Below are 19,839 nucleotides of genomic sequence, written 5' to 3' on the forward strand. Positions count from 1 at the left end.
TCTAGATGTACCAAGTCCATCCAAAAACAAGAACTCCCAGCATGAAAGGTATATACAAAAGATGCATAAGCTCGTAACCTATTTGGAAATAGAATGAAATGAGAATAACAATGGCGCCGTCAACTTTTTGACCTGATCAAACAGTATCCTCTTAAAAGTCTTGTTTCTGGTTCATGCTTCATTATTCGCAGTTGTATCATATCATATCAAAAGCAAAAGAACAAAAAAAAGGTAATGCCACAGTCTCCCACAGAATCCTCACAAAAGATCTTGCATTATCCGAAAATGGCGAGAGTCCTAGGCAACCGTGTGGGAGAACAGGAAGCTAACGGACTCGCCGTTGTGGGTTCGGCGGCATGCCTCAGCAAGCGTAGGGCTGATGTCAATGGTCTCGATCTTGTCGCAAACCTCCTTCTTCTCCTTGTGAGGGACGGTGTTGGTCACAACGATACGCTTCAGGCAGCTGTTGTTCACATTGTCGATGGCCTTGCCGGAAAGGATACCGTGCACGACAATGGCGTTGACTTCCTTTGCTCCATGCTGCATCACTGTGTCGGCGGCCTTGACGAGGGTTCCACAGGTATCGGCCATATCGTCAACGATGATAGCAACCTTGTCCTTAACGCTGCCTACAAGGACCATGCGGGAGACTTCGTTTGGACGGGGGCGCTCCTTGTGAATCAAGGCGAACTGGAGGTCCAATCGATCGGCAATAGCAGTAGCCCTAGAGCCAAGTAATCAATATCTTATCCTTGGGGAAGCTTAAAGCTGAAACATGTTATCCACTTACCGCTTAGCACCACCAGCATCGGGACTCACGATCACACAGTTGCTAACATCAAGGTTCTCCCGGATCCACTTGAGCATACTGGGCTCAGCATAGAGGTTGTCGACGGGAACGTTGAAGAAGCCCTGGATCTGACTGGCGTGAAGGTCCATGGTGATGACGTGGTTGCAGCCCGCTGTTTGCAGCATGTTCGCCATGAGCTTAGCTGTAATCGGTGCACGGCTCTTGTCTTTCTTGTCCTGGCGGGCGTAGGGGAAGTTCGGGATCACGGCGGTGATGCGTCGTGCGGAAGCAGTCTTGCAGGCATTGATCATAATAAGCAACTCCATCAATCCGTCGTTGATATCGTTCGGCCGGGTGGATTGCAGGATGAATACTATAACCGACGGACAAGGACGCCAGTCAACTTTCAATTGCCCCAAAAAAAGCCTCAGAACAAGGGGAGAGCCGGTAAGGGGCTCGTACCGTCCTCATCTCGGACACTCTCTCCAATCGTTACGCTCGTTTCCTGGTTCGAGTATTGTAGGACCATGATCTTGGTCAATTCGATGCCGAGCCTGCCGAGCAATTGATGCATTTAGTCAACGCTGGTCGTAAAATATGGAGGGATCTCAAACACACCTGTCTGCGACCAGATTGGCCAGCTCTGGGTGACTGTTGCCAGTCAAAAGCTTGATAGAGTTCGTCGCCATTATGGGTGTGACTGAGGAGGTGATGAGCGGAGAGTTGGAAGGGAGGAAAGCTGAAAGACGCGCCCAGTAGACGAGAAGCCGGGGAAGCTGTGCGGATTGGTAGATGCTAAATCGGCTAGAAAGATCTGGATATAGCCACGCAAAGTCGAGCAAGCGGAGAGATGGATGGACCTCAAAGATTTCCCCGCTGTCGGCACCCGACTTTTTTTTGCTGCACGCTGAGACGCTCGTGACGACCCCACCCTTAAGGCACCAAGGTGTCTACAAAATGACGACAGAGGGAAAGGATGGCTGCGCGCATGCAATGCCATTGTACTACAATAGAAGACGGCGCTTTTGATTCCAGAAAATGTTTCTGCTGAATTACATGATATAGGCAGGGTTCCTAGCTCATATCCTGGTCAGTCGATCTGCACTTCGACTGATTCCTTCGGAGCATTTCAGGTACTCCTGCTCTAGCCAATAAGCGAATTGGGTACATAAATACATGAGAAAAAAACAAGAAAAAGAAAGGCACAAGTGCCAAAACGCCATGAAATGCTTGGGCATTACAAGGAGAAAAATGAAACGACCCGCGAGGATAATAACAAATGGCCACCGACTTATGCGAACCCGAAATATTCACTACCGGTGGTCATTGCGATGTACAAACGCTGCCGTAGAGTCTCGTAGCTATCATATTCGGGGAGATCAAGCTCTGTATAAAATGATTAGCCGATGTACTGCAACGAAGACAAAGAGGTAAAACTTACGGTTGAAGCACGTATGGGAGCTTGGCAGACGATCCTTGTTGCCGTAGTCACGGTGGATGTTGAAGCGGCTCACACCATTCATGCCCTCCAGCTCCTTGAAGCCGTTGAGAGGTACTTTGCTAGTACCAGTGACGAACTGTAGCAACTTCGCCCGTTCTTCCTTATCAAATGAGCGAACAGCGCGCCAGAACCACTGAATCTGAGGAGACGATGCTGAATAGTTGTGATATTCAGTGTTTGCCTTCCAGTCGTCCACATCAATTTCGGGAAGACCGGAAATGAGCAGCTCCAGCTCCTGTTCGTTGAAGATGGAAATCAACTCAGGGGGAATGATATCGTGGAAGCCTTTGAGGAAGTTGTCCAGTTGTTCTCGAACGGACGCAACCAGACGATAATCAACCACCTTTTGGACGTACTCTTCCTTGTTCTCTTGCGTCACGGGAATGTTTCGCCCGTGTTCAATCAGATCAATGGTCTGCTTCTCTCCAAAGTCATCTGTCTCCACAGCGAAGGTCTCAGTAATGATGTCTGTGATGTCATTCTCGAGCATCCAAAGAAGAGACTTATAATAATCCAGATCGAGAGTCTCCATGTCTTTGATTGACACGTTGCGGCTGAGGATGCACTTGTAGACTGCACGGCTGAAATGGCAATCCAGTACACGCCCCTCGTATAAAGCCTTGCCAATGATCCGCCCAATGAACTTGAAGAACATCAAATGCTCAGGATTCACGCCACTGAGGCGGTTGGGGTGGAAGGTGGTCCTGTCGGCAGCAACAGGGATGAAGAGCGCGTAATCTGGGTTGAACATGCCGCGGGCGAGAACTTGGAACCATTCTCTAGTCACACCACCAGCATCAACACCCTCTTCTCCGTGGAATCGCACATTGAGTTTGCCATGTTTGAGCTCATCGGCCGATTTGAAGTACAGGGCCCGGAAGGAGTCCAGGAAAACCTGATCTCTCCGCACACCCAGTTGAAGCGGCGGGTGAGGGTGGCGAGGTTCGTTTCCGCGTGAGTGCACTCTGCGAGTGAAGTAGTTGCGCTTGTTGTCGAACTCTAGCACCTTGGGGTTCTTGACCAAAAGAGAGAAAGTGCCACTCATTAAGCGTGGGTTATGTCGGACCAATTCGTTTAGGATCTTGCGGTGTTCTTCCGTGAATTTGAAGAATAAGCTCTCCATACTCAACCCTGTGTCACCCGAGCTGCTTGTGACAGAGAGCTCTCGGCTGTTGCGGGCAAGGGAAGTATCCTTGAGTGTGGTATTCTTGCAAACAACCATCAAAGCTTCGACTAGGGGCAGAAGAATTGTTGCGACGTTCATCATGTTCTCCTTCTGTCGGATAAGCGTCAAGCACTCACTGAGCCTCGTCCAAAGGGGTCCAAATGTTGAGCATTCGTATAATGTCTGTAGAACATCTGTTGCTGAGCTTTCAGTGTCATTCGCTTTAGACTTGTCGGCGCGGCTAGGATCAAACAAATAATCGAGGGCTGTCAAGACACGAAGTAGCTTAACCTGATCAGAGCTGGCGGGAGAGAATTTCGCAAGTGCCAGGCCTTGCATATCTGTGCCGTTCTTGGCTTCGTGAACATGGTTTATCAGTTCATCCAGGTCAGTTAAGATCGTGGTGCTCAGATTCTGGGCCTGGCTGACAAGCTCATTGCCAATGGTGTCTCGAGCACCAGGGACAGCTGAAAGGTTATTGATGGTCGAAAGAGCGTCTCGGAAGATCTTGCCATTGCATTCGCGAGCCGCAAGAACATGAACGACTAACTTCAGATTCGACTCGGGAATGATTGGGGGCTCGATGGTTCTTCTCTTGTGTTTTTCGTCTTCGGTCTTGGTGGCTTCCGTCTTGACGTCCGTTGCAGTTTCACCTTGAGCTTCTGCTGATGTCACGCCACCCTGCAATTCTCCGCCTTGGGTATCCGAGGGGGCATCGGTCATATTTGTATCCACCGTAGAGCCAACAGCTGCTGTTGTCTCGCTGGTTTCCGCTGGCTGCTGAGGCTCTGGTGGTTGCTTGCCGTTGCCTTGCTCTGGCTGCTTCTCCTTCTCTTCCTCCGCTTGTTTTTCTTTTTCGCGGCGAAGGAGTAGAGTGAGGGGCTGGGTGATGCTTGCCAATAAGCTCGAGAGTTGCTCCATGCAATTAGGGCTCTCAAGTATCAACTTTCGATTTAGCAGCGAAAGCAGGGCGTTGAGTGCAAACTTGTTGGCTTTGTTCTCTTTACCCTTGCCCTTGCGGAAAGCCTTCAGCTTGAGAGCAGAAGCCGGGTCGTGCTCAGTCAAGAAGAACCAGGCAATATGAGGGTTGTATTGAGATAAGAACGAAAGTGCTCCAAGACACTGCTGCACCACCATAATCGGAGTTACGTCGTTACTGACGTTTGACGACTGGAAGCCTAGGCTTCGTTTGACAGACTGTGGGGTTTTTTGAACAGAAGGAGTCTTCGCTCGTAGAGACAGTTGGGCGAAACTGCGTTCGATTGCAGAGACATCGATGCTTCCATCTTGTAGTACCGACAGAAGAAGGCTAATCACTTCAATCCGATTCTGACGGTTTTCACAAACATTGTGGAGGATATCGTTCAGCTGGTGACGAGCGTTGCCCTGGAGAGGCATAAACATCAAGCGAAGCAGTGTGGCGACCCCAGGTTTATCCAACATCTGTACAATCTGGCGACGTTGCTGTTTCTTGGGCTCTTGATCATCAGCTTGTTCTGTTCTCTGGCGATGATCAATTCGCGGAATATCGCCGAACTGCGTGAGTCTCGACCTTCCTCCTGAAAGAGCACGGGCTTCTGTAACAAATTCAGGGCCGAGGGTCGCGAGTAACTCTTCAGGCTGTTCAGCAAGGACAGCGGAACGTAACGTCGGATCAAGCGTAGCGAGGAAACTGGCCGGGTCCATCTCTTCGGCGTGAACTGGGACAGCGGCAGGGCCTGCTGTCCCTCCTTGCCTACGAGCATTTTCGCGCTCCCGACGACGACGGTCAGCGGCTTCTTGTTGGAGGAGCTCATCACGGATCTCAGGAGGCAGTGCTTCAAGGAATTCGGTGTTGATTTCACTGGGCTCCTCACCGGCTGCCGCAGCTTGAGAGCGCTGTTCGGCTAGTTGCTGCACTATCACTTCTTCCCGCAGTTCCTCGGGAAGAGCATCGAGATATTCTTGGTCGATTTCAAGATTGCTGATTTCAACACGGCTGCCCCGTACTGTTGTCCACACACGCCGAGGAGATTCCGCCGGACCTACTTCAGCTTGGGCTTGCGGCGCGGTGCTGCTAACCTCGGCGGTAGCATCGGTTTGCTGCACATCATCCATGGGTTCTGAAGCGGGGGCAACATCTGACGCCTGGCGTTCTGCTTCCTCTCTTTCCCGTTCCTCTTGCTGGCGAGCATTTTCCTCGTCCTCTTTCTGTTTCCGTTCCTTCTCCTCTTCTTCTTTTCGCTTTCGCTCTTTCTCTTCCTCTTCCTGTATGATGCGCCTTCGTTCCTCCTCCTGCCGCTTAGCCTCTTCCTGTTCCTTAATGGCAGGAGGCACGAGAATCTTCAACAGTGAGTTAACAACACGTTGGGTTTTTTCAACATATGTGCTACTAAATAAAATACGGGCTTCTTCCTGCCAGCGGCTTCGAGTCGTTGCCAAAGCAAAACTGACTGCCTGAGAAGGATCGTCTCGAGACCGTGCCGGAGGGGCCTGAGGTCTGCCCAGCCCGAAGATATCCTGAATGCGATTCGGCAAGATGGCGTTTCTATCAACATGAACGTGAATGCCATCATGGCGATGGAAGACTCCAAGACCTGGGCCGCCTTGACCAATGGCCTGCATGATGGCATTCATGAAGGTAACCGGACTGTCCATAGGTTGCAGGCGCCCTGTTGATACTGGCCCCATGCCCTGCACCCAGTCTGTAGAAGCCTCGTTATTGACCACACGGCGTTGTCCAGAAGCGTCACGATCGGTTCGGATCAGCAGAGGGTTTGTTCCATCGTCGTTTCCACGTGGCGGGACCTGGGTCCGTGGCAAACGGTACGATGGAATTGGAACGATGCCATGACGACTTGGCAACATGCCAGTAACCGCAGCCCAAGCTGGGTTAGAGCCACCACGGAAACGGTGGTGATGATGACCACGGGGCAGTGGCGGCTCGTCGCCGTCCCATCCCCAAGGATCAACAAGGTCATCGTCATCATCAAAGCCATGGTAGGAGCCTTGATCTTCATCAGCGTCATCAAGCTCTTCTTCCAACTCGTCGATTTCTTCGTCTTCTGAAGTGTATGTTAGTAGTGGACGTGAACTTGATATAAGGGAATAACGAACCGTCGTCTTCGTTCAGCTCGTCATCAACAATGTCATCATGAAGATCTCCCAGGCTGTCCGCTTGGAGATCTTCAACACCGCCGGCGGCCTCATTTAGAGCACGGAAGATGTCATCAAGCCGGCTTCCATCATGATTTCGGTCGGTGTGTCTAATATCTGCTAGTTCGTCTTCCAGCTGGTTCATGATATCAGCTTCGTCATCGTCCTCCGACATTTCTTCACTTTCCCATTCGTCCTCGTCGCCTTCATCAAGGCTCTCATTGTCTCTGTCGCCTGTGATCTCTCCTGCGAGGATTTCATCATCGTCCATGTCAGAATGATCATCATCCTCGTCATCGTCATCTTCATCATCCTCGTCATCGTCATCGTCGTCCTCGTCATCGATTACAACTTCGATATCCATGCCGTGATCGCCGGGGAGACCTTCAATGGGACCTACACCTTCAATTTCATCTTCTTCATCGCTAACCACTTCCCCATCATCTTCCGCCATGTCCTCTTCGTAGTCCATTTCGTCAGGATATTCATCATCGTACATCTCATCGTCTTCTTCTTCTGATTCCTCGGAACTGGTTGCTTCTTCGTCGTGGCGAGGTTCCAACATACCCAGGGTAGAGTGCCGGAACAGATCGGGAGTCTCTTCACGCTCGTCGTCCATATCATCGTCGGATACAGAAGTAGCGGAAGATATTTCGTCATCCTCTGATCCTGCCATGTTCGAAATGTCCGACGTCTCACTCAAGATCACAGCAGTCTGCGTAAGCTTGTTCAGGGGACGTAAGATGTACTTGATAACTCGCTTGGAGGAGGGGAAGTTCAGATCAATTTCAGCAACGGATGCTGTGAGAGCGGGAATAAAATGTTTCTCGAACATAGTTTTAGCAAGTTGCCTTGTGGACGAAGGGAAGGCAGTGTCTCCCGAGACGAACGCATAGCCGCTAAGCATCTTGTCGAAAAGGTCCGCAAGAGACATCAAGCGAGAGTATTTGGCATCCAGAGGCTCGTTGGATGCATTCGCTTCTTTGTAAGCTTTCAAAGCGTGTTCTAAAACAAACCTTCGTACGAAAGCCAGGTCAGGTTCATCCTCTTCATTAGAGCTCTGATCGTTGCGGCGCCTCCCATGACCCCCATACTCTCCTGTTCTAGTACACAATGCGACCAGGACACGCATCGTCCAAGCCGAGGTGTTGCTGCGCTTCTTAAAGGCAACAGATTCATCATGATCCATGGTGCCAACGGGCACGAGCGCATTGAGGAGATAGTTCAAAATTCCGGAGCGGGGCTTGGAGGGTGTGGTCACCAGAGGGTCCGCTTTGCGCGAGAAATTGATGAATTCGACCTTGGTTTGATTGTATGACGAGAGCAGCTCTGTCAAGCACTGAAGCAAGAAGCATCGATAGATGTAGATTGGATGATCATCTGCTTGGAATGCGGGTTTTTCTGATTTCTTTGAATTCCGGGGGCCTTGGGCTTCGGTGCTCGTGACGGAAGGAGCAGGCTCGTCAGTCGACATTTCAACATCAGTCTGAGTCGGAGTTTCCGATCGCTCAAGAGCGGGACTCTCTGAATTGTCCGCTGGTGGCTCCTTGTCATCGACATCCTTATAAGACAAGAGTTCAGAAAGGAGGTAGTGGATGACTCCGTCCGGCTTCTCCACGACGGGCGTTTTCAGCTCGTTGGCCTTCCCCTTCTCTTTGTCGTCTTGAGCTTTGTCAGACTTTTTGTCACCAGTGCTTTGGCTAGATTTCGCGTCTGCGCCAGTCTTTTTATCAGACTTCAACGTGAGGTGCTGGGGACGTTGCCGGCTATCGTAACGCAGAAGCTTGAGCTTCTCGTTTGAAACTTCAACGAATATTTCCGGGGATCTGAGCACTAAATGGTACATCTGTCTGACGTAGCCTGTGGTATCGACTGGCCGGGAATGTGATTTTGACTCAAAATTGGCGACAATCTCACTCTGCATGATTTGCCGGATGGTGTCTTCGTCTTCGATGATATGTCTCAAAATCAGCATGAAGGCGCCTTGAAGCTTCTCATTTGTGGAGCTGGAAAGCTGCTTGACCATGACAAACAGGCGCTGTAGATTCCGCTTTTCGCCGAGTCGAACGGCAATATCGCGAATTCTTGTGAGGATCACCAGGATTCGACAGATCGACAGAGCAAGAGTGTCATCTTTTCCAACCCTGGGAAGCACTTCAATCAAAACCTCGAACAATTGCATTTTCTCATCCTGGGATATGAGAGGCTCCTGCAACTGGGCCGGTCCATCTTCCATCGAACTAGGATCAGCGTTATCAGGTAAGGTCCAGTTAATTTGAGGCGGTTGGGCGTCATCAGATAAAAGCTTCTCGAGAACGAGCAATACGTGTCCCACCCACGGAAATGATTCGTGCGGGGTTTTGTCCGAAGGGACCGCAATGAATTGAAGGAACGTTGTGAAACACTCCTTGAGCTCGCCTAACGTAGCGCTGTACATTTCCTTGTCCTGAACCACCAATGCTAGAAGATGAGCATAAGCAGCGACTTTTTTGCCCGCAGCTTGGAAGTCCTCCATCTGCAATGATACCAACGATTGAACCAGAAGTTCTCCAACCTCTCTTCTAAAGCTTTCCGGATCCCGATGCTTCTTGATAGCAGAGCCGATCAGATCTGACAACTCAAAGGAGACATCGTGGTGTTCGTTTAGAACGTCCAGGCATCGCTCAATAAGATTTGACCGGACCTTTTCCCTTTCAGCATCCAAATCCTCAACAGTAGCTAACTCGCGTCGCTTTGTGGGCTGCTGATCAACGCGCTGTTCCGATGGTTCAGCCGGATTGCTCGCGCGAGCATTACTGGGCTCTGGCTGATTGCTGGCTGAACTATTATCACGAGTGTCATCTCCAGACGCTGTGTTCAGCATCTGCGTCAAAGCTCTTGTGAAATCTTCCGGGTTCGTGTCCCGATGGCCGTCCTCTGAGCGCCCATGCGCCTGGGCAAGAAGCATGGAGAGTGATTGATCAAAGAATGTACCATCAAAAGGCGCCGCGTCACCGCCAGTTGAATCCTCGAGCCCTTCAGCAGCAGAGCGGGCTGGTTCGAGCTCATTGGCTTCTGGTGGTATAAGTTCGGACGCTCGGAGGTACCCCCTGGCTCTGCAATACTCCTCGGCGGCTGGGAGAGAGTTGTTGCAACGGAAGAGAGCTTCTTGGACTAGCTGGTTGTCGAAACCCTTGTTCTGTAAAGTATTTACACGATCCTTTTGAATGGGGAATCGTTTCCGTTGCACATCCGCTAGCATCGGTTGGGAGTCAGATCGCCGGGCTGCACCTGTTTCATATTCGCCGTCCAGAGACGAACGCAAGATATCAACGAGGCATTTGACAACGGAGCTTGTAGACTGAGTTGCAAAATCTGAGTTCCACAAATCGCGCGCCATAGGTAGGATTTCCATCCGAAGGTCAACCAGAAATTGACCGGCATGGAAATAATCAGGCCGGCCACGATCTCGTTCACTTGTCATGGCCTGTGTTTGGGTTGATTCCATAATGCTCTTGCCAGAAGCTAGCTCGGCAAAAAAACTTAGGATTATTTTGATGCCGCCATAGGCGGACGTCAGCCTTGCAGACACATCGATTTCAGAATCAGGGACAGACTCGGCTGGCGTAAGAGCCTTGACTTCACGCACGAACAGATCACAGACATCTTTCAGAACCTCCAGTCCGTTGCTCTTCTTGAATGCAAACAGGACAAGCGTAAGGTAATAAGAGTGATGACGGTCCGGTACAGCTATAAAGATTAGTCAAAATGGGAATAATGAACACATGGCGGGGATCTGAAACTTACATTCGAATAACAGATGAGAAAACGAGGACAGGATGACAATGAGGTATGCGAATCTGAGCTTTTGATTCCCACTTGAATTAGCAGGCTTGAATTGCAGCTGTTCAAGCACGGCCCCTGCGATAACCTCGGCCACTGTAGAGGCATTCTGCTTCTGATACGCCTCGATTCGCCTCTTTCCAATCAGGCCAAGTCCTAGGTTACGGAAGATTCCGGTAATCGAAGAGGGTAGCGAGCTTAGCAGATACCGAAGCACCTGCACATTCTTGAATGCTACACCGGCTTCGGTAGGTTTCGGCGGGATGTCACTAGGCGGCTGGGGGGTCTGCGGGTTAGGAGAGTTGCTACCGGTTGGCACATCTTGACGAGGCCCATTTGTCAAGAAGTCGGAGATACTTCGTTCCAAGCGCCCTGTGTTTTCTGCAGGCCTATCAGACTGGGGTGCCTGGACTCTTGTTGCTTGGTCCCAAGTGTCCGGAATATTCTTCTCAAGCAGGATCTCCTCCCACACGCAAGCCGCATGTAAGCTGCCAAGTTTCCTGACCAGAGAACTATAACGGTCGGCTAGGTTGACTTGAGCAAAAACCGAGGTCTGCTGACTGGGTCTGGATTGATAAAGAGGCAAAGAAAATGCTTCGCGAAGGAGGTCGACAAGTATAAGCGCAGATGCCATATGCTTCGCGAAGAAAGTTCCATTATCCCTTGAAGTCTTAGACGATTCGACACCCGAGCTCGGTGCTTTTCCGTGATCTTCCTTTTCTGGTTGGACCAACGAGGAGAAGAATCCTTGCTCTTCCGATGAGTGCCAAAAATCGCTCAGCATGTCGACAATCCGTTCGGCGCGGCAGATAAGCGACGGTACAACTAGATGGGGCTTGGTTTCAACGAGCATATGGACCAGCACTGTGAGTTCCTGGTTTGCTTCGGAATTATGGAAATCGAAGGGAAGACTCTGCAACGTCGCAAGATCCAAAATGAATTCCACGCCTCCGGATTCAATGAAATAGGTGCAGTTGGACTGGTTTTCGAAGAACGCCCCCAAAAACCGCAACATGGCGAAGAGATAGTCAGTTGTCGTCAGTCCATCCGTGTCCTCATCCTTGGGCTCAACTTGGGCGTCCAATGACGGCAGAAGCTCGCTCAAATTCCCAATGCTTAGCTTGCCTCCGTTTGGAAGAGTTGCATCTGAATTTATGGTGGGAACACCGTAAACCTGCATATCATCAGAGCCTTCATGCACAGTTCCATCAAGACCAATTGCTTTCAGTAACTGCCAAGGTTCCCCTGAAATTGTGGGCTTCCCTTGTGAGTCCTCTTTCCACAACTTCGCGCCCATACCATGTGACCAAGCCTTGGTTTTACACAGAAATCCAACACGGGCAACCATCACCATAATTGCCGTCATTATTGATGATTTCAAGCGCGGGTGATGACGAACTAGCTCATCGAAAGTACTTCCAAGCGAGCGAACCAGGTTTGTATCGTCCTTAATGAGGGTTTTCACATGCGTGGGATTCTCGAAAATCTCAAAATAGCTTTCCAGGGCATGCGATGATTGGAAGAGTTCCAGCCCTGAGCCGTTCAGACAGATGGCGCCGAACGCTGAAGGAATACACAAGAGAGCTTCAGTAGCGGGCATAATGCCAGGAGCTAGGCGAGCATCTTTTGTTCTCGCGACAACGTAATCCCGGGGTTTCTGCTTGTGCTCGTCCGAGAGACCAGTGGGCAAACTCGATGACGCCGTAGACACGACCTGCGTTTCGGCCGTAGACGGCTCTGCGGACTCGCCCTCACCCGATGAGGTTTCTGGAGCGCTGACGTTTGAGAGCGTAATGGCCTCTAGAAAACTCTTGCTCAACCCAGCCTCCGCAATGACTTGGTAGCTAGTTGGCTCGTTATGGATGAAGCTGCTGAGAATGTTGACGGCGTTACTCCACACATGTGAGCCAAATATAGGTGCATTTTCAATGACAAGCCGCAAAGAAGTAAGCAGCTGTGGGGAATCAATCAGATTCCGGAGGACTCGATCAAATCCACCGCCACTATGTTGCATTATGTGGTTGACGAACCGAAACAGCCAGCGTAGAGTTTGCTGTTGAAAATACGGGATCTGGTAATCGATTGACGATGTCTTATACTGGTCTGGTATTCCCGCTCCCCGAGATACATTCTCGAAAGACGATTTAGCTTCATAGTCAATCAAGTCTGAAAGCGCATCAAATCCCTTGGCGTTGGTGAGTATCCCAAAGGCATCCCGGACCGCAATCACAAAACTGTCGAGAAATTCCATAACACGGGAATACACACGGCGAGCTTTATCCGTGCGAAGATTGAGGACATCCACAAACATAGGGATCAATCCAGCAGCTACAAGGGTCTCTGGGGTCCTAGTGCTTGAGCTTGGAAGAGTACGCAGTAAAGCGAGTAGAGCATCCCGCCATTCGTCTTGGCCACTACCATCACTTTCATCACCCTCCGCACTCAGTTCATTGACAGCTTTTCGGGTCAAAAACATAAGAACGCCGTGATTCACATTGACGCTAAGCGCAGCACAGACGTCAATTGCTCGCGCTTTGTGTTTTGCCAGCGCATCAAGAGCCTGGATGGACAATGTTTGTACAGTCCGGGATACAGGGAGATCCCCACTAGCCCCAAGATGAACCAACTCTCCCAGTTGATAGGCGAGCTGAAGACGTTTTGGATGCTCCATATCGAATTGGAGAATTTTTTGTTGAAAGAGCGGCTCTGGATAGATGTACGCTAGATTCGTAATTGCGAGGATTCTTATGGCGAGTATCTGTTCTCTTGTTGACTGAGAGCTGGCTAGCCCCTTCGCAGTGCGGATCTTATTCAGTAGTTCGTATTTTGAATCGTCCGGCAACTCTTTGGAGTGTATTGAAAAAAGCTCTTCGGCTGATGCCGAGGTAACTATCGAGTTCGGGATATCCAGCGTTTTTCCACCAGGCATGTTTTCTTCGGGTTTGCCAGCGGGTGTGTTGACAACTGATGCCGGAGAGTCCTCAATCGAAGAGATGCGGCTAATCCGCGGAGTAGAGCCGGTAGTATGACTCCGGCGCAAAGGCGTGGGGGTCGTAGGAACGTGCGCGTGAGAGCCACTCGGTCCGTTTTCTGCGTTTGCAGTCGCTTGTTCGACGGTTCCCGACGGGTAATAAAGGAGATGCACATGGCCCCAATCATCCCAGATATCGTTCTCCCGCGTGAGGGACGTTAAGTCATTGGCATTGTGTTGGGTCTGAAGCGCTTTTTCCTTGCCCTTGGTACCCGGTGGGGAAAGTCCTAGTCGTCCGGTAAGAGCAGGTCGAGAGAAAGGCGTCGCGATTTTTTGCAGTTTCTCGAGGTCGATGTTGTAATGAGTTGCCAACAAACTGTGTTGGAGGTGAGAGCCGCCCCGATGCCGGGAGTGGTACCTTTGTGCCAAAGAGAGCGACAAGCGGAGTGTGGACTGTAAAAGGCTCAGCGAAGTGGTGTTGAGTAACTCGCCCAAGCGTTCACTGCTATTGTACAAGCTGCGGTTGCCACATTTCTCCAATAGTAGCCTCGAGAAGTCAAGTATGGCTTCCAGAAGCTCTCTATCTCCCTCTGCACTGTACTCTAAAGCCGCAAGCTTGGTCTCAGCGTCCCTTGGGTCTAGCTTAGGCTCTTCACTAGTATAACAATGCGCAAGGTATTGTCGGCTAAAGGGCGTTGTTTGAGGGCTATTGCTGAGACTGTACCTATCAATGACTGAGGCCAGAATTTCGTCAAAGCGATTCAAGACATTGATCCAGTGATACAGGTCACCCCTGGGAAACGGCCAGACTCGGGCAAATGTGCGGAGGTGGGACGGCAGCTCTGGAACGGGAACTGTGATCGCACGAGCTACAAATTCCGAAAGGTAGGGAGACTGGAGGAAAGAGTTTCAGATTAACCATCTTGTAAAAAGAAGCAACGCAACAAGTGCCTGGAGATTAGACTTACCAAAGTAGCCTCGTGCTTCTGTGCCGCAACCTTCTTGATTCTCCCCATGCTGACTAGTGTTTGACAATCAGACAATCATTAGGAGGCTTCAAAGGTCCAGGAGAGCGCCTCCTAGAGAGGATGGTTGAGATCCGTGAAAATTGCGGTGTTGAGATGAGGTGGGCGAGCGTCTTTTAGGGATGACGTTTTTTTCTTCGTCTTTCGGAGACTTTCCTTGACGGAAGCAAGTTGGTGAGGAAAACGGGAGAGGCTGGTTCGCCTCGCTTAGATGACCGTCCCTAAAGTGAAGTAGTGAAGGAGGATGTGAGCTCGACCCGGTAGTGACTGGGTGCTCTGAGAGATGGCAAGATGAGTTGATCGGAGTGAATATGTCTGTCTAAGTTGGTTACTAGTTAGTCCGCTGGCAGAACAGCAAGGAAGACGGTGCAGTCGTCGACCCTGGAACAGCGCTAGGGCGGGAAGAAGGTAAGGTGGTCCCTAGGAAGAATTGCGGTAGTATGTTGAGTGAGGAAAGAAAAAGAGAGGGTGGGTGGGAGAAGTGATGAGGAAAGGTGGGGGAGATGTGAGAGCGACAAGCAGAAGGGATCCGATGATGTTGGTGATGGAGCTTGAAGTCGAGCCCGCCTCCCGCCTTGGAGCGCTAGGCTAGGCAATACGGACTATTGTATCGGCTGTTACCGTGCCTGGCGCTTTCCGCGAACAATGCCCGGCTCTTCGTTGGTTGTTGTTCTAGAGGCTCGGAGTTGGCTTGTTATTTTTTATTGCTGTTATCTGCTATCCTGCTAGACTATGAAGCAAATTATCTTGGACCCGACTTGCCAGTTCGATGCTTGTAAGGCGATTTCGTGCCCCTCATCCAGGTAATTCTAGGCTTTGTCAGCATTAACACGGAGATAATATCACCATACATGGGAAGTCTATTGGTCTTATATATGTGAAGATCTTCCAGTCTTTAAAGATCTGGGACATCCTTAGCTGACGAGAACCATAACCTACGGAGTACTGGCTCTGAACTGAAACAAAGATTCAGCCCTACCCGCTCAATATATATCTCCACCTTACTCCAACGTCCATAGAAGTATCAAGCAAACTATAGCTGTATCGTATATATTCATCATATTGCATAAAGCGATACATATTGAGCTATATACATCCCAGTTTCATACAGCACATTGATATACCTACTCTTCATCTAACTGAGGCAGTTCGCCGTCCCATCTAATCTTCATAGTTGACGGGAACGGGGAAAAGCCGCTTTGATCCGCCGTCATGTATTTCGCGACCCCGCCTGACCCAGACAGCTTCTTCAGCTGTCCCTGAGTCCCAGGGGCACGACGGAGGTTGTCCAAGCGCCCAATTACTTTGAGCATCGTACTCAGCCCTGCCTTGCATAGGTCTATGCCAAGACACTTGTGGGCGCCGAAGCCGAAGTGGGCATATAAGCTCATATCTCGGTCAAGTTTGACCTTCTCTGGCTCCGGAAAGGCAGCAGGATCCATGCATGCAGAGACCTGGCATTGTCAGCAACAGGCTCAAAAGGCCTCAGTCTGGCGGCGGGGTATGCTTGACTTACCAGGTTACACATAACGGCTTGGCCAACCTTGATATTGTGTCTTTCACCGTTATCTTCGACCACCGTGGGTTGCACAGCCACTCGAGGAAGGGCAACAGATGATCGTAAGCGAGCGCCCTCCATGAAGCTGTTTTGGTAAGTATGTACGCACCCAAAGTTAAAGGTGGTTACTTACTACCGTGTAAGTAGCTCATCAGCTTCTGGGGTATTTTCCTTGGCCAGTCGGTTAATTTCGGGAAGATGCACAGAGCCCTCATCCGAAAGATAATAGTCCAGACACTGCGAGAAGAGCTGTGCTTGGTTTGCCACCATCCCACCAGCGGTGGGAAGGATATGGGTCCATACAATTTCTGCTGGTGGAAGACCGCTATCCAGTAGACGCTGAATCGTATGGACGCCATATTCGCTAAGAACGTCATGCCGGTGAAGACGATTCACTAGGTTGGCGATGAAGCCAGTTTTGGCAATAATCTCAACATTGGCCATGGTCAGCTGGCCCAGTTGCTGTGTCACGGCCCGAGCAGCTTGGTTTAGCTCGAACGACTTTCCAACGTCCGCATCGTAGAAGATGGCTGTGAAGACAGCAGCCATTATCTTGTACAGTTCTGACTCGGCAAAGACACCCATGGGGTTAGCCTCTGTCTTCAATGGCAATGAGAAGACGGTAGAGCAGAAGTGGACTTGAGCGAGGTTGGCCACGTCGCGAACGATGTCGACTTGGTTGACACCAGCAAGTTTGTAGGAATTTTTGTGCAAGAGTTTCAGGGTTATATGTTCATAAAACCTCTTGACTTCAGTTTCCCACTCATCACGATACAATGCAGATGCCACCATTTTGCGCGACGCGGCGTTGGGTGAACGGTCCCCTGATAGCATGAAGTTCATTCCGTAGGGGTGCTTGTCACGATGCATAAGAAACTCGATCTTTTTACCCCAAGTCACTTTGAACGCTTTTTGATCGTTGAGAATGGACATGCAGGCGGCATGAGAGCTGATAAAAGTCGGATGGGCGATACGACTGGGTTTGTCCCAGTTATATTTCTCCGCAGCTCCAATGCTCTTCAGTATTTTCTCGTTCTCCGAGGGAACGACGAGAGGGAAATGAGCGTAGATTGAGTTTCCAGCAAAATGGTTCGGGAACGCTCGGAAAACCAACTTGTAGAAGACCTGGCCTTGGTCGACAGAATTGTTGGGCTGAATCTCGTTATACGCCCAATTGGTAAGGTGCTTCGGAGTGTAGTCGACAGTGTAGAAACGGTCACCACGAACCAAAGCCACCGCATCTGAAAGAATAGCCCTAGAAATGGTGAAATTGGTGCAAAGGCCGCTTCCTGGCACCATGGCATCTTTGGCATCTTCCACAATGACACCAGGGTATATTTCCACAAGATCAGGGTGATCATACAGCCGTCTGAGCTGATCGGCAATGTAAGGATCGGAATTGATATCCTCGAAGGTCTTATGAGGAGCCAAATTGAAATATTGACGGAACTCATTGAGGGTTCCCAAGTTCCACCTCCGGGCCTGCATTATACCCAGAGCTTCAATGCTCTTGAAGATGGCAGGAATATGAGATGCACCAAAAGCTCCTGCGCAGTCTTCAACACTCTTCTCAAACAGATCAACCAGATCATCGTCGTTGAACGTTCCATCCGGTCCACGTTGCAAACCAGAGAATGGGCGTTCAAGTGGCTCTTGCGGAAGTCCCGCCTGCCACCGTCCTAGGCCCGCAACAAAGTCTCTCATCGACAGAGTGCTTGGATCGACACCAGGCATGATTTCGCGGTGAAAGTCGTCGGTCCATTTCTCATCTCGCTTCGAGATGCAAGCGTGCCAACGGTATACGACGTTAAATTCAGCCGAGACCTGGTTCCCGGTTGCCATCGCTGCTGCCTCACCCAACAGGCCGTCCTTCATCTCCATCCGCGGGTCCAAGCTCCATGTGCTGTCTGTCCGGTTGATGTTTAGAATTGTTCGGACATAGTCCTTCAAAATGATATTTGCATATAAACCGCAAGTCACCAGTCGTCCGGTCTGAAAGAGATCCATATCGTATTTAGCGTACTCTTTCGCATTGGACTCGTCAGGCTTTGTGAACCGGCCCCCTTCGTTGATTGCCGCCAGCTGCTCAACAACATAGTTGTGGAAGCGGTTGAACATGATTAGCAGGACCCCCACTCCAGGGGGGAAGCCCAATACACGTTTAGTTGAAAAGCAATCTGGCTTTAGCTTTCCATCCTTGAACGTGCGGACAAGATTTTGCTCGTCTTGATTGTTGCCGTACAGAGGTGAAAGGTCTAGGTAAGATGATGTCTTGGACACCGAATCATCATTAGGGTCGGTCTGGAAAAGGTCTTGATGGCCGTTAGCAATCGTACTATCACAATACATTGACATGGTCTTACCGTGGATAATGATCGAAGCGAGGTAGAAAAGAACGCTCGATATCTTATTAGGGTGTTCTTTGTATTCTTTCCGGCGGAGCAGACAATCAAAAAGGGTTTCAGGATCTGGCAGAGATGGAGATTGCACCGTCTTTGGCCGCACCGATCTTGCATAGGCGCTACCAGCAGCCCCAAGAGAAGGCCAGAATCGATTCTATTATTGTTGAATTAGCAAAATAAGTATGACCAGTTCGAACGGGGCAATCTACATTTCCCGAACCATCAGCTTTGCGGTACATAGATTCAGAACCAAGGTAGCTAGTTGATTGTTAGACATTCCAAAGCAGTAGAGAGACTCCGGCTTCTTACGAAACTGGTGGATGTTCCAGGTCGTTCCACAGCATGTTCAGGAATGACTTGGTTAGCTCTGCAGCATTGCGTGACGTTGATGGTAAGCCAGCAGCAAGCTGATTACCGGTCAGCCACTGAATTTGCGCATTTCATTCGCCACGACGAGGACTGACCTGGATTACCCTCTCCATGACATATTGCTTGTCATCCACCGGGTCTCCTGTGGCTGCACTCTTGACGACGTCGGCAAGTGTGCGGACATCTCCGAGGTCAACGTGGCTTAGATCTTTTACCAACCCTGTTTGAGTAGATTCGGCAATGTAGGTCCCATCTCCTGTTGCCGTCGGCAAAGGCCGTAGCGATGCGGCAACAACGCTTTCTACTTGGGAAATGGCATTTCCCAGGCCATTGAGAATAGTTGTTTCTCTGGCTTCACTCATTATGACTTCGGTACTCGGAAGGTAGTATATATAAAGGCCGAAAAACGGTGTGAAATGCTATAGCCTGCAGTGCAACGTCAGCTACGCCCTCAGAACTAAAAAAAAAAAGGCTGTTGATGACTCGGTGTAAGTTCAAAGATTGACGCATACCTTGATTGAATACTGGCAAAGAAGTGCTCTTATGACGTGAGAACCAACGAGAGAAGCGCTTCAAACACAAGACGCAAATATGTGTACTACAGGCACCAACAAGAAGGGGTATACAACGAAGGATGGTCGAGATAGGGTTTGCGAAGGAGTAAGAAGCTTTGGGAGATGACTATGGGGGATGCCTCATTTATACTAAAGATTTAGAGCAATGGCTCGAATGACATTGTTCGAGCAACGGGGCCCACCAGTGCGGCTGATAGTAGGTGCATAAGCCACCTTGTTAATTGATACTGGCAGCGGTATTAATATCAGGATATGAGTGGAGGACTCGACTATCGGGCCAAAGAAAATGGGCTCCAGAACAGGGGTGTATCGCTGCAGCAGTGCAGCGCATCGCAGCCAGCCACTTCAATCAACAAGCATGCCCCACTGAGTCGGTGATTGCACTGATTGGTATTGCTGGGCAAGCTGACATTTCGAGGTATCCAATTCGCCGCCATGTGCAGAATTTAGTCGAGATCCAGTCCGATCCGGGACTGCGGTTGTAGATAGCCTGACACAGGCCAGGCTGGACACGAACATGCCCGGC

The 19,839-nt window shown here is 50.2% G+C and overlaps 3 protein-coding genes across 3 annotated transcripts; all 3 read right to left on the reverse strand.

Moving 5' to 3' along the window:
- Positions 1-88: 88 nt before the first annotated feature.
- On the reverse strand, positions 89-1,657 carry BDW74DRAFT_76783 (ribose-phosphate diphosphokinase). Its single transcript, XM_073733667.1, has 4 exons — positions 1,409-1,657; positions 1,253-1,344; positions 791-1,163; positions 89-724 (listed from the first exon to the last, which is right to left on the reverse strand). Exons 1-4 carry the CDS (start codon positions 1,477-1,479, stop codon positions 298-300), a joined length of 963 nt encoding a protein of 320 aa, XP_073587773.1. The 5' UTR covers positions 1,480-1,657; the 3' UTR covers positions 89-297.
- A 424-nt stretch (positions 1,658-2,081) lies between these two features.
- On the reverse strand, positions 2,082-14,400 carry tom1 (E3 ubiquitin-protein ligase TOM1; the record flags this gene model as incomplete). Its single annotated transcript, XM_073727993.1, has 5 exons — positions 2,082-2,176; positions 2,232-6,500; positions 6,553-10,320; positions 10,378-14,278; positions 14,353-14,400. 5 exons carry the CDS (start codon positions 14,398-14,400, stop codon positions 2,082-2,084), a joined length of 12,081 nt encoding a protein of 4,026 aa, XP_073587774.1.
- A 997-nt stretch (positions 14,401-15,397) lies between these two features.
- On the reverse strand, positions 15,398-19,533 carry BDW74DRAFT_76828 (peroxidase/cytochrome P450 family protein). Its single transcript, XM_073733668.1, has 8 exons — positions 19,251-19,533; positions 18,834-19,164; positions 18,679-18,776; positions 18,579-18,627; positions 18,331-18,523; positions 16,101-18,279; positions 15,926-16,052; positions 15,398-15,863 (listed from the first exon to the last, which is right to left on the reverse strand). Exons 2-8 carry the CDS (start codon positions 19,098-19,100, stop codon positions 15,534-15,536), a joined length of 3,243 nt encoding a protein of 1,080 aa, XP_073587775.1. The 5' UTR covers positions 19,101-19,164; positions 19,251-19,533; the 3' UTR covers positions 15,398-15,533.
- Positions 19,534-19,839: the final 306 nt, after the last annotated feature.

The sequence above is a fragment of the Aspergillus multicolor genome, assembly GCF_047715735.1.
Source record: "Aspergillus multicolor strain CBS 133.54 unplaced genomic scaffold BDW74scaffold_3, whole genome shotgun sequence".
Classification (NCBI taxonomy): Eukaryota; Fungi; Ascomycota; class Eurotiomycetes; order Eurotiales; family Aspergillaceae; genus Aspergillus; species Aspergillus multicolor.